The sequence below is a fragment of the Capsicum annuum genome, chromosome 2 (assembly GCF_002878395.1).
Source record: "Capsicum annuum cultivar UCD-10X-F1 chromosome 2, UCD10Xv1.1, whole genome shotgun sequence".
Taxonomy (NCBI): Eukaryota; Viridiplantae; Streptophyta; class Magnoliopsida; order Solanales; family Solanaceae; genus Capsicum; species Capsicum annuum.
The window spans coordinates 7,572,993-7,587,029 of record NC_061112.1 but is presented as its reverse complement, the minus strand read 5'-3'; the positions used below and the strand labels follow the sequence as shown (position 1 = coordinate 7,587,029).

General features: G+C 37.1%; 1 protein-coding gene and 1 long non-coding RNA gene across 2 annotated transcripts; both read left to right on the top strand.

Moving 5' to 3' along the window:
* Positions 1–13,575, top strand: LOC107858487 (heterogeneous nuclear ribonucleoprotein H2). The gene is made up of 2 exons (XM_016703153.2): positions 1–217; positions 12,560–13,575. The coding sequence occupies exons 1-2, from the start codon at positions 87–89 to the stop codon at positions 13,338–13,340; spliced, it is 912 nt and encodes a 303-aa protein (XP_016558639.1). The 5' UTR covers positions 1–86; the 3' UTR covers positions 13,341–13,575.
* Positions 224–11,216, top strand: LOC124893754. Its single transcript, XR_007050887.1, has 2 exons — positions 224–5,647; positions 10,671–11,216. It is a non-coding gene; the product is annotated as an uncharacterized LOC124893754 (long non-coding RNA).
* Positions 13,576–14,037: the final 462 nt, after the last annotated feature.

Genomic DNA, 14,037 nt, shown 5'->3' with positions numbered 1-14,037 from the left:
TGTATGTTTATGCACACTAATGACGACGTCGGTTTGGGTGGCTTAAGTAGTAGTCTCATGTCGTCTATATATAGCCTCCTCCTCATATGACAAGCTGCAACATTCTGCTAGGGTTTCTCTTCAATCGATTTTGCTTTCATCTGGAATTGGAGGGTTTTTTTAAAGCTGTTTTCTGGAAGCTACCTTCCTTCTCCGCAGCTATGTACGGATCAAGAGGGTGAGTTTGCCCTATCTCTTATTTAGTTTATTAAATAGGTATAATTAGTCATTAATTCCTTATTGATCATAGCTTTTTCCTCCTATCTATTGATCTGGATTACTAGTGTTTTTTATTTTCTGATTTCTTTGGTTTATTTATTTCTTTTTTTTTTTATGTTCCATGTTTATTGTTTTTCAATTATCACATTATTTTTGTGGTTGATTATTGTTTATCTGGTAGATTGTGCACTGTTCCCTTGTTAGTTTCGCCATATTTTCTTCACTGTTTCCTCTTCTTTGTACCGGGATTTGTTACACTTGAGCCGAGGGTCTTTCGGAAGCAACCTCTCTATCTCCCCGAGGTAGTGGTAAGGTCTGGGTACACTTTGCCCTCCCAAGACCTAACTTGTGGGATTTTACTGGCTATGTTGGCCTGGTTGTTGTTGTGATGTTTTCAAATTTTGTAACTTGTTTATTCGAATTGATATATGGGAATTCCGCATTGTGTTAGTGCCACAGATTAACAAACTGGTATGGGTTTGCTCGTGCTGTGCACGGGCCAAAGTGTTGTGTATAAGACATGATTTATAAGAGTATTGCATGAACAATGAAATTTGTACAACTTATTAAATAAGATTTTAAGGAATTCACACTTGCACCTACTAAAGTTACTTATGTTGCTCGGACTCTTCAAAAATGTTGATAGGTGTGTGTCAGATACTCCCAAAATAATGCATTTTGGAGAATCCGACGCGGAGCAGCAACAATTTTGAGATTTTGAGCAACATAGAAAATTACAATCTAACAAAGAAATCCTTAGCATGTTAAACACAAGGATTACTAGACATTGCTGAAAATCTGCAATCCCAATCATGGGTTGATAAATATCAGAAAGAGAAAAGACATAAACAAACCATTGAAGTTGTCCCGAATTTTCAAAAAGATAGTTAAAGTTTGCGGGCGTCCTATCACCCCACAAAACTAGTTAAAACCATTACAAATACCCCCTTGACGTTTTTTTCACCAGTTTTACTTTCAAAGCAGCAAGTGTAATACACTTCCATTTATATAATATTAGTTATTTATCTAAATTTAACCCATTTAATAAAGATTTTCTTTTTTCTCTCTTTCTTCTTCCCCTCAACTTCTCCACCATAGCCACCCATTTTCACCTTCAATGAAACCATCACCAATTCTATTTGGGTGACAAAATGGTTGTCAAACTACCACTAATTAATTTATGAAAATCAAACCCATCGAATAATCAAAATGTGAATACTCAAACTACCATCAATTAATCAAAACTAAAATACTCAAGTTACCACCAAACTAAACTTGAAATTGAAGTCACCATCTTTTCCAGCTTACCTTCAAATCAAGATATTTCAACCACCTTACTACTTTCAATCTCCATTTTTGTAGGAGAAAAAAAGCACTGGAATATTTATTTTTTAATTTGAAAAAATAAGAAATATGAGAAATTGACATTGTTTTTCCAAAACAAATCTGCAACAATCAATTCAGTAGAGACAAATAAAATTTAAAAATAGTCCTTTTTGATTTTGATCGGATAATTATAAAATTGTAATTTCTATTACTAAAATCAGCTATAGTAACCAAATAGGAAAGAGAAATAGAAAAAGAAAAATTTCTTGGATTTTTTCCCTCAAAACCTAATCAGAAAATAAAATTTGATTTCAAAACTTTTAAGCAAATTAAGATGAAAATAAAGCTCCAAAAGACTGGAAAGTAAGAAAATTTAGAATATAAATGAAAAATCGTATCTTTTAAGGCTGATTTTGTTGAGATTAAATTGAGAAGGGAGTGATGTTTTTTTTGAAATCAAGCTCCAAGGCTATAACAATGGTGGTTGGGGGAAATCAAATTTTTAAGAAGAAGAAGGGTTTTTGAAAATAATTGTCAAATTTAAGTACACATGGCATTTTTGAATTGTTAGTTGTTGTCAATTTTCTTCATTCATGTGCTTTATAGGGGTGACCATACAGATAGGCTCAAAATTGTTCAAAATGGTCTATTTGCAAGGGTTTCTACAAGTTGTGTGGTGTAATAAGTCGCCCACAAAGTGTAAGTATCTTTTTGCAAATTTGGGACAACTTCGGTGGTCATTTTATGTCTTTTCTCTATTAGAAAATAAAACAGTATCATACATATTCAAATAGAAATATTGTTGTGTATGAATACATTTCACTTGCATACATATTCAAATAGAAATATTGTTGTGTCTGACATCTTCAACAAATAACATATACCAAGGCACCTCCCTTTGAATATGTCGCGTCAAAACATCCATCACCAATGGCCTCTCACACCTCCGAATTGGAGCATCCGCGTCCCTTCTCATCACATGCCTGAACCAATGCAACCTCACTTCTCGGATATTGGCCTCTATCGATGCCACTCCCATGTTCTCCTGAATAATATCATTTCTAACCTTATCTTTCCTGGTAAGTCCACACATCCGCCACAACATCCTCATCTTCGCCACCTTGAACTTTTGGATGTGGGAATTTTAATTGGTCAACACTCCGCTTTATACAACATAGCAGGGGGACTACCGCTCTATAGAACTTACTTTTAAGCTTTGGAGGCACCTTCTTATCGCACAAAGTCTCTCGAGGCGAGCCGCCATTTCAACTACACAACTCCAATACGGTGTGACATCCTCGTCAATCTCACCATTTCCCTGAATCATAGACCCAAGATACTTGAAACTTTCCTTTTGAATGGCCTGAGAATCCAACTCTACAGCCATATCATCCTCATGCGGCAAAGCACTAAATTTACATTTCAAGTACTCTATTTTGGTCCTGCTCAACCTAAAGCCTTTGACTCAAGGGTTTGTCTCCAAACCTCCAACTTATCATTAACTTCATCCCGAGTCTCGTCAATCAGTCTGACATCTTCAATAAATAACATATACCAAGGCACCTCCCCTTGAATATGTCGCGTCAAAACATCCATCACCAATGCAAATAAAAACGGGCTAAGAGTAGATCCTTGGTGCAAACCTGTCAAAACAGGAAAGTGTTCTGAATCTCCTCCTATTATCCTCACACGAGTCTTTGCGCCATCGTACATATCTTGGATCAACCTAGTGTATGCCACGGGCAAATCTCCTTGGGAACTTTGTCATACGCCTTCTCAAGATCAATGAACACCATGTGCAAGTCCTTCTTCCTCTCTTTATACTGCTCCACTAATCTCCTCACGAGGTGAATTTCCTCAGTAGTCGAGCAACCTGACATGTACAGAAATGGTCACGATCCTTCTTAGCCTCAACTCTACCACCCTCTCCTAAACTTTTATGGTATGACCTCAGTAACTTAATACCCCTATTATTGTTGCTACTCTGAATGTCTTTCTTGTTCTTATATAATGGAATCATCGTACTCCATCTCTAAGCTTCGAGCATCTTTTCCGTCCTAAAAATGATGTCAAACAACCTCGTCAGCCACACCAAACCTGGCCCGCCTGTGCTCTTTTAAAAATCCACCAGAGTCTCGTCTGTCCCAATCGCCCTACCCCTACGCATCTGCCGAATCGTACCCCTGTCCTCCTCTACCTTGATATGCCTACAATAACCATAATTGCGACACCTTTTTAAGTTCTCCAAGTCCCCCAGCATAAAGCCCCCCGTCGTCGTTCAGGAGTCTATGAAAATAGGACTCTAACCTCCTCCTAATAAGGGCATCCTCCACCAACACTTTGCCATTCTCCCCCTTGATACGCTTCACGTGGTCAAGAACACGGCCCTCCGCTCCCTAGCCTTAGCAAGCCTATAGAGCTTCTTATTCCCACCTTTCTTCTCTAAAGCCGCATACAAATTCTCAAAAGTTGTTGTCTTAGTCGCCGTAACCGCTAACTTAGCCTCCTTCCTAGCTAACTTATACTCTTCCCTATTAGTTTGCTTCTCCTCGTCATCTTTGCTATCCACCAACTTCTACCCTTGTTAATTACGAAGTCCATTACTAAAGACTTATGTTGGGTCGAAAGATTCTCTCTAGGTATGATTTTACAGTCTTTACATGACGCTCTATCACCCTTCCTAAGGAGCAAAAAGTCTACCTGAGTCTTGAGTCTTGGCCACTGAACTACGAAACGTAATAAGGTGTTCCTTTCTTTTTAGATGGAGATAGAGGAAAATAGAAATACATAGATTTCCAATCAAAGATTATCTTGCAAGTTGATCCTTGCTAGAAGTGAAATAGGAAATAGGTACAAAAGCTCTTGGTTCACCCTTCACTTTTTTCATATCGGGGCGGTAATATTTACTTGACTACATATCTTTAAGTGCGTTTGACTACCCCATTGATACTACGCTAGTCCCGAGCTTTCACTTTCCTTTTAGACAAAAAAAATAAATGATTTAGCATAAGAGCATCTCAGTATATGCGGGGGAGAAAGATTAAGAAACTTACCTAGTTGCTTTGCCCGAGTAACCATCAACTTCTTTTTCTCTAGAAACCAAAGTTAGTCATGTAAATGCGTGAGACTATGAAAGATAACAATAACCGAAGTGATAATATCAGTTTGGCTTATCTTATAGAAGAAAACAAATCTTCATTTTTGGTTGATAAAATGAGAAAAGGAGATGACATTTTTGATGATCTCAAGGGATGTACTCTTTCCATCAACTTGTTTGTGGCTAGGCCAGCGGATAAATTTTCTTGGAACATTTCTAGGACATGTATAAGTAAAAAGCACATGAAAACAAACATTTGACTGTCTGGTTATCTAGTAGCTTAGAAAGTAAAATAAGAGGGTCCATGAGAGGTGTGAGAAGATCTATCACTATATTTTCTATTTCAGAGATCACAACTTTTCCTTAAAGAATTTTTTTACCGTCTATCCTATGTCTTTAATTATGTCCCAGGACTTTAAAGGCTTCTCCATAAGTGCATAGAAGGCTATGCTTTATGCAGTAGCTAAGTTATTTACCCCGGTAACTAACATGACAATTCTTTAAGTTAAATCAAAATGAAGAACACAACAAGGAAAAAACAAACAGCTAGTTATTGCAGAAAAAAGTAAACAGATAAAATTATTATAAAAAGTTAATGAAGGTAAATTTACAATCATAGGCATAGTGCAGCATTAAAATTACTCAAAAAGAGAATTATCTTATGCCATAAAGAACGTAACTTGGTATTTCCTACTAATAAAGAATTTACACTTGGAAACGGTGAGTTACCCTAGGAGTATTTGCAGAGTGAGATTAAAAGGAAAAAAGGAGAGCCCTCCTAAGCCTCCGGTCAAGGCAAGATACAAGTTGGGTTTACATAGTAATGGGTTACTTAGATAAAATGCAGCAAATTAACTGTTGCAATGAGTTGTACAGTGAGCTAGGAAGTAAAATGAGTGATTTATGGGATTGGAGTCTAATTTGTTTTTATTCTATTTCCATTAATGTTGATTATCTTCCATTTGGGTGAGTTACCCTAGGAGTATTTGCAGAGTGAGATTAAAAGGAAAAAAGGAGAGCCCTCCTAAGCCTCCGGTCAAGGCAAGATACAAGTTGGGTTTACATAGTAATGGGTTACTTAGATAAAATGCAGCAAATTAACTGTTGCAATGAGTTGTACAGTGAGCTAGGAAGTAAAATGAGTGATTTATGGGATTGGAGTCTAATTTGTTTTTATTCTATTTCCATTAATGTTGATTATCTTCCATTTGGGTGTTTGTATTGATTATTGTATATTATCTTACCCTTTAGATCTCTTTTCTTCTTGTATGAAGTTGCAGCCTTGTAATCATTGAAAGATACTGAAGTTAATAGAAAAACAAACTTCTCACTGTGTTTGGTTTTTATCATAATAGAAAAACAAACTTCTTACTGTGTTCGGTTTTTATCATGGTATCAGAGCATGGTTCAAATCTGTGAGAAAGGGCAAGTAGTATAGAGGGAGATTGAAAAAAAAAAAAGGAAGCAGAAGCAGGATAAAAGTTAGATTATGGGGGAAACTACTCCAACGACTGGGAGGTCCGGTGTTGGATCTGAGAGTTCCCTGCTCTCTGAACTAACATAAAAAATATCACAATTGATGGGCAATACATCAACTACAACAAGACATGAAGCTCTGGTTGTTCCGCAAGGTATCAAGCTAGATGGTACTATGCGATTTGGTCCCAGGTAGTAGAGATGTACATCTCTGGAAAAGATAGATTGGGATATATTAATGAAGATCTTGAACCACCAGAAGAAACAGATTCCACATTCAGGAAATGGAGAACAGAAAATGCAATGGTGAAGAGTTGGTTAATCAACTCGATGGATCCCAAGTTAATTGGAAATTACATCCGATTTACGACTGCAAAAGCAATTTGGGATGCTATTGCCATGACATATTTTGATGGAGGCGACACGTCTCAAGTTTATGATTTGAAGAGAAAAGTGATGAAGTTGAAGCAAGGAGGGGGATCGATTGAGACGTATTTCAACCATCTTCAAGGCTTGTGGAGAGAAATCAATTTTCGTCGACCAAATCCAATGAAATGTCAATTTGACATTGAAAAGTATATTTCTATATTACAAGAAGATAGAGTATATACTTTTCTTGATGGATTGGATGACAGGCTTGATAAAATTAGAGGCGATGTCTTGCAACTCAAGCCATTTCCTACTGTAGAGGAAGAATATGCACTTGTTCGACAAAAAGACCTGAGGCAATCTGTAATGTTGACTAAAGAGGACATAAGTAGTGCTGCTATGATTTCAAGGACAGGACAAGGTTCTCAACGACAAGTCTCTTTTCAACCAATGATCAATGGCAAGAATAACACGCCAAAACAAAAGCAACAAGAAGGAAGAGGTGGGACACACTGTGGAAACCCAAAACATACAACTGAAACATGTTTCCAATTGAATGGGACTCCAGACTGGTGGTATGAACTGAAAAAGAAAAGGAAGCAGGAGGCTGGTAGAGCTCATTGGCAGAGCTCATTGGCAAACACTGGGGAGAACTCAGAAAGAGCTGAATCATGGACGCTAATACCACAACCTGCGAATACTTCACCTGCAAGTGTTAACAACTCTATGGCTCATAATGATTTAGGTAATCATGGTTGGATTATTGATTCAGGGGCAACCAACCATATGACCTTTGATTCTCGTGATTTAGTAGACTCAACTCAACCTAGGCGCGCACATGCATAGTTAATGCAAATGGAGTGATATATCCTGGTGAAGGGGCTGGAAGAGTAACACTAGTACCAAATCTCTCTTTACAAAATACTTTACTCGTCTCTTCTCTCTCCAATAAATTATTATCTGTGGGTCAAATGACGGAGGACTTGAACTGTTGTGCACTAATATATCCAAAGTTTTGTCTATTTCAAGATATTCCCACGAAGGAGATTATTGGTCGTGGTACTAAGCGAGGAGGCCTATATTACATGGATGAATACAACTGTGGCTTGACAAATGCAGCTCAGGGAATGAGTAACAAGGAGAAACAGATATGGTTGTGGCATCGCAGGCTAGGACATTCATCTTTTCCTTATTTAAGGCGATTATTGCCAAGTTTGTTCTTAAATTTAGATGAAACAAAGTTCAAATGCGAAGATTGTATTCTTGCTAAGAGTCATCGTGTTTCTTATTCAATAAGTTTAAATAAATGTGAAATACCATTTATGTTAATTCACTCTGATGTTTGGGGTCCAACACCTATCTTAGTTTCTTCGGGTATTAGATGGTTTATGACATTTTTAGATGATTGTACATGTATGACTTGGCTTTATTTGATGAAAGGTAAAGATGAGGTGTTTAGGATTTTTCGTTCATTTCATAACATGATAAGGACTTAATTCTCTGCTGTTGTAAAAGTTTTACAATCAGATAATGGTGGAGAATATGCAAGTAACCAGTTTGTTGATTACTTTCGAGAGAATGGAATACTTCATGAAACATCTTGCACTCAGACACCTCAACAAAACGGTGTCGCAGAACGAAAAAATAGGCATATTTTGGAAACTGCTAGATCGCGTTTGATAACATCTAAAGCACCTCGACGTTATTGGATGAACGTAGTTTGTACTGGGGTTTATTTGCCGAATAGGAGCCGTCACGAGTATTGAACTTTCAAACTCCATTACAGACACTTGCTGATCATTCTTCATTATCGTCGGTACTAATGCTTGAACCCAAAATATTTGGTTATGTAGCTTATGTCCATCTCTACAAAAATCAGAGATCCAAGCTAGATCCATGTGCTGTTGTGTTTTTCTTGGATATGGTGATCATAAGAAAGGCTACCGCTGCTATGATCCCAGAAGTAGAAAGTTTGTATGTCATATTGGATGTTACTTTCTTAGAATCGAAACTATTTTTTTCTGAGAGCCATATAGGCTCTTCTCTTCATGGAGAGAAACTTATTGAAGAGCAGAGTACAAATGATGGGGAGAATTGGCCATTTTTCGAAGACAATTCAGCTTTGAACGACTTTGTTGGCTTGACGGAAGAATCTGAAAAGCATGGCGTGAGTATACAAGAGGATGTGCAGGAGGGGCCAGAATATACACATGAACAGCTGACAGGACAAATTGTCACTCAAAGCTTAGTACCACACGAAGACCAATCTCATGAGGGCATTCCTGAGGTACAATCTCTGAATTCTACTCCTAATAATGAACTAGATTGTTCTTCCACATATAAACTCTCTTTCAAGCACAATCGAGGGCAACCACCAAATCGATACTCTCCAAATCTTGAAGAAAGAAAGCAAAATACCCAATAGCCGACTATGTTAGCACAAACAATTTGTCAAAATTACTCAAAGCGTTCACTTACAATCTATCCTCGGTAAAGATTCCAAGCTCTATACAGGAGGCCCTGAGTGACTCAAAGTGGACTCAAGCTATAAAACAAGAAATAGAAACGCTGGAGAATATGAATACATGGAGACTAGTACTACTACCTAGTGGAAAGAAAGTGGTCGGAAGCAGGTGGGTGTTCACTATCAAATATAGTGCTGATGGATCGATTGACCGCTACAAAGCAGACTTGTGGCAAAGGATACACTCATTATGGTATAGATTATACAGACACTTTTTCTCCTGTAGCAAAATTAAATACCGTGAGAGTACTACTATTGCTTGTTGTTAATTTGAATTGGCCATTACATCAATATGATGTGAAAAATGCTTTCTTACATGGTGATCTTGAAGAGGAAGTATATATGGAAATCCCACAAGGCTTTGCTACTTCACAAGCAGGAACTGTATGCAAGTTAAACAAAGCTTTATATGGATTAAAACAGTCACCAAGAGCTTGGTTTGGACGCTTTAGCTTGGCCATGAAGAGGCGAGGTTACGAGCAAAGTAATGCTGATCACACCTTATTCTTGAATCTCCGAAGAGGTATGGTCACAACCTTAATTATCTATGTTGATGATATGATAATTACAGGGGATGACAAAGAAGAGATTACAAAGTTGCAAAGGTGTTTAGCTACAGAGTTTGAAATGAAGAACCTTGGAGGGCTTAAGTATTTTCTTGGGATAGAGGTGACTCGATCTAGCAAAGTAATTTTCCTTTCCTAAAGAAAATATGTTCTTGACTTATTGGCACAAACAGGAATGCTCAATTGTAGACCAATTGACACTCCTATAGTCCAAAATCATGGACTAAAGGAGCATCCGAATCTAACGCCAACAAACAAAAGGAGGTATCAACAACTTGTTGGCAAGTTGATTTATTTATCCCATACAAGACCGAATATAGCATATGCAGTGAGGCTTGTTAGTCAATTCATGCATAATCCTAGTGAAGACATATGGGGGCGATTACTCGTATTTTGCAATATCTTAAGTCCTCTCCTGGAAGAGGACTTATGTTCAAGTAACATAGTCATTTGAATATCAATGGCTATACAGATGCGGATTGGGCTGGGAGTGCAACAGATAGAAGATCAACATCAGGTTATTAATAACCTTTGTTGGAGGAAATTTAGTTACTTGGAGAAGCAAGAAACAAAAAGTGGTGGCTCTATTTAGCGCAGAGGCAGAATTCAGAAGTATGGCGAAGGGAATTTGTGAACTTCTTTGGCTGAAGTGATTATTAACAGAAATAGGTCTCGACTCAAGTTCAACGATAAAGATGTTCTGTGATAACAAATCAGCTATACAAATTGCTCAGAATCCTGTTCAACATGACAAGATAAAACATATTGAAGTAGATCAGGATTTCATTAAAGAGAAACTTGAAGAGAAAATAATATGTTTTCCACATGGAAATCAGAAGACCAGTGACATGCTAACAAAAGTTGTTCCAAGTATACCATTTAATAGCTCATTGGACAAGTTGGGTATCGAAGACATCTACCTACCAACTTGAGTGGGAGTGTTGCAATGAGCTGTACAATGAGCTATTTCAGGAAGTAAAATGAGTGATTTGTGGGATTGGAGTTTAATTTGTTTTTATTCTATTTCCATTAATGTTGATTATCTTCCATTTAGGTGTTTGTATTGATTATTGTATATTATCTTACCATTTAGATCTCTTTTCTTCTTGTATAAAGTTGCGGCCTTGTAATCATTGAAAGATACTCACTGTGTTCGGTTTTTATCATAATAGAAAAACAAACTTCTCACTGTGTTCTGTTTTTATCATTAACTGCAAAAGAAAACGTCACTTTATCCAATCTAAGATATAAGGGAAAGAGAGAAAAAAAGAGTGAAAGAGAAGAACGGAAAAGCAATAGAAGAAAAAGAGCTCTCCAATCTGCGCAATTGAATCGAAGAGGGGGGAAAATATAATCAGCTGCCTTATTAGCCCAAGTTTACCCTTAAAAATTGTTACTAAAGTTAACGAGGAATCGAGAAGTTCATTCTTTACCTGTCAAACACGAGTCACCTAAGGATTACTTTGAGTAGTTTCCATTATTGGAGTCAACGCCTGTTTCTTCCCATTTGAACTCAAAGAGAAATCCAATGTTCAACTGGAAACCTAATAATTTAAAATCTTGAATTCCTTAATGAAAATAGATAGAGAAATTACCAAAATGCAGAACTTGAGGAATCAGAAACTAACGAGAAATGTCCAAGAACAGATAGAGATGATTACATAACAGAAAAGGAAGAAGAAACATAGAAAAATCGGTGAAAGTGAGAACGAAGACCATTTTGGAACAGACAAAAGGGAGAAAAAGAGTGTAGATGAGACCCAGTTTGTTAATTAAGTGCGTTAAACTTGTCCTGAATTGAAATACACGTGTTTGCTAATATAGAGCGGACACTATCCTTCGGAAAAACATAGAAATCCCATAATACCCTTGTTTGTACACCCCTAGTATCATTTCTGAAGTAGAGTAATTATTGAATTTGGTCGTCAAATGTTCACCCAAGTAATCTTTCCGTAGTGCTGCTGAACGGGTTGATTTTGTGTTTAGACGGTAAAACAAACACAATTGGAAATTTGATATAGCATGTAGCAATCCTTGATGTTTCTCGTTCCCGCTCTGAATTTGGTAGTCTAATTTGGGCATTAAAAAGAAATTTCAGGGCATGCTTGTGTCTCAACTTGTTGCTCTTTAAGCATGTGACTTATGTGTCCTTCATAAAGTGATTACATGACAAATTTAATACATTGTTACTTTAAGATTATCTTTTGCTTGTTTCAACACCAGAACTTTTTTAGATCTCACTATAACAGTCATCATATATAACAACATTTCTCTAAAACGCCCTAGTTTTTTCTTTTGGAACCAATTTTTCATGTTATGATTATGTTATATGTTCTTTATAACAACATTCGGTATTGCATCCAAAAAAATATCCAGACAAACTATGCCGTTAGAGAGAGAGAACTTTTTAATGTACATGAGTACCACATTTTTACGGTGCTGCAAATTTCTGATTCAAAAATAATGTTATTGATCTTCAGGGAGTGTTGCTACTAATAAATTTGACCTGTACATTTGCTTGAGGATTAATTTTACCTTGGCATTGGAACATTTAGGTGATTGTCCTGTCTTATGTATAATCGTCAGAGAACTTTTGGGTCATGATTGGTCTTTCAACACGGTTATTTGACTTATCTAGCTGACTCTTTTGTGCTAGATATATAAGCATATATTAAAGGTCAAGTAATCACCGCGTTGACTTGAAAAATTTATGGTTCATGTTTATGCTTAGGTATTGATTCCATGTGATGTCTCTCTCCAATTTATTGTGTTTCATTTTCTAGTAATTATGCTTAGTTGGAAGAATGCATGAAATGTTGTGTTTCTTTGGAGAAAAGTAGTATATGAAACTAGGTTATTGGAAAAAATATGGGTTGGGCTTGTTTTTTTTTATTAACAAGGTTGAGTGGGGGATTTTTTTTTTTTTGGGTATCAATAATGAAGGGCAATGTTGGGGAGCGGGGGGTTTTCAGACGGGTACGAGATCGGCTCAAAGAGACCAAGAATGATGGAATCAAATCCCTACTTCGCAGTGAGCAGCAGTGCAAGTGGCTATCAGCAGGCTTTTGACTATGATAGCAGATTTCAGCCTTCTGCATTTCCTGTTGTTCGTTTAAGGGGTCTTCCATTCGATTGCACTGAAGTTGACATTTACAAGTTCTTTGCTGGCCTGGACATTGTGGATATTTTTCTGGTCAACAAGGATGGTAGGTTCTCTGGAGAAGCGTTTGTCGTCTTCGCTGGTCACATGCAAGTGGAGTATGCTCTCCAGAGGGATCGGCAGAACATGGGGAGGAGATATGTAGAGGTTTTCAGCTGCAAGAAGCAAGACTATTACCAAGCTATAGCTACTGAGATGAAGGAAGAAGGTTATGAATCTGACTACCGTCCTTCTCCTCCATCTCGTCCAAAGAGGGCCCAGAACAAAGATCAACTGGAGTACACAGAGATATTGAAGATGCGCGGTCTCCCATACCGTTGTACGAAATCTGATATTCTCAAGTTTTTTGGTAAGGAATTTAACCTCACAGATGACAAGATAAACATTACCTACCGCCGTGATGGAAAAGCTACTGGTGATGCGTTTGTGGAATTTGCTTCGGTTGAGGAGGCCAAGAAAGCTATGTGCAAGGACAATGAGGTGATTGGATCAAGGTACATCGAGCTATTTCCTTCGTCTCCAGATGAAGCAAGACGAGGTGGGTCAAGGTCACGGCAACGGTAGAGAAGATTTTCTAGTATGGAGCTTTTAAATAGTCGGCTATTTTCTCTCTTTTCAATTTGGGTCTAGTCCTCCTGTTAAAAGACTTTCTCCACCCCTTTCCCTCATTATATTATGTTTTCTAGACAATATATGAATCTGTGAGACTCTTCGGATTGTCAATCTTGGGTGTGTTAGTTGTGGTATTGGTTAACTCACTTAAACTCTTTCCATCATTTGAAAAGTTCTGTTATCCCGAGTTTTCTTGTTTTGCTACTCAAATTTCTAGTAAGTTTTATATGTCTTTCGTAGAGCACACTTCTCTTCCTTGCTCTTTGCTCTTTATTATGATGAAGCTCTATTGAGGCGAGGTATTAGATTTCAACTTTCAATTGTCAGTTAATACTTAATAGTAGTTATAAGAACATTACGATGGCTGATGTATAAATATAGTTGGTCTCGTGTTATCATACGAGATTACTTTTGCTGTTGTCATGGGGAGTAGGGATGAACAAACCATTATTTTGCTGTCGTCAAGGGGAGTATAAATTCGGCTAATGATTTGGTTTGACAAACCAAACTCAGTAATTAGAAGGCAGATAAACAACTTGTTGCTAATTACTCTAAATAACGATTATATATATATATATATATATATATATATATAGTTAATTATCTTATTTTTAGATAACAACTTGAGTTTGGATGATAAAAAATATTT

What these genes read in the sequence shown, in the direction of transcription:
- LOC107858487 (XM_016703153.2), top strand. Translation starts at nt 87, where the DNA reads ATGACAAGCTGCAACATTCTGCTAGGGTTTCTCTTCAATCGATTTTGC. An exon ending in GCTATGTACGGATCAAGAGG is followed by an intron (nt 218 to 12,559) that starts GTGAGTTTGCCC and finishes TCAATAATGAAG; the next exon opens with GGCAATGTTGGGGAGCGGGG.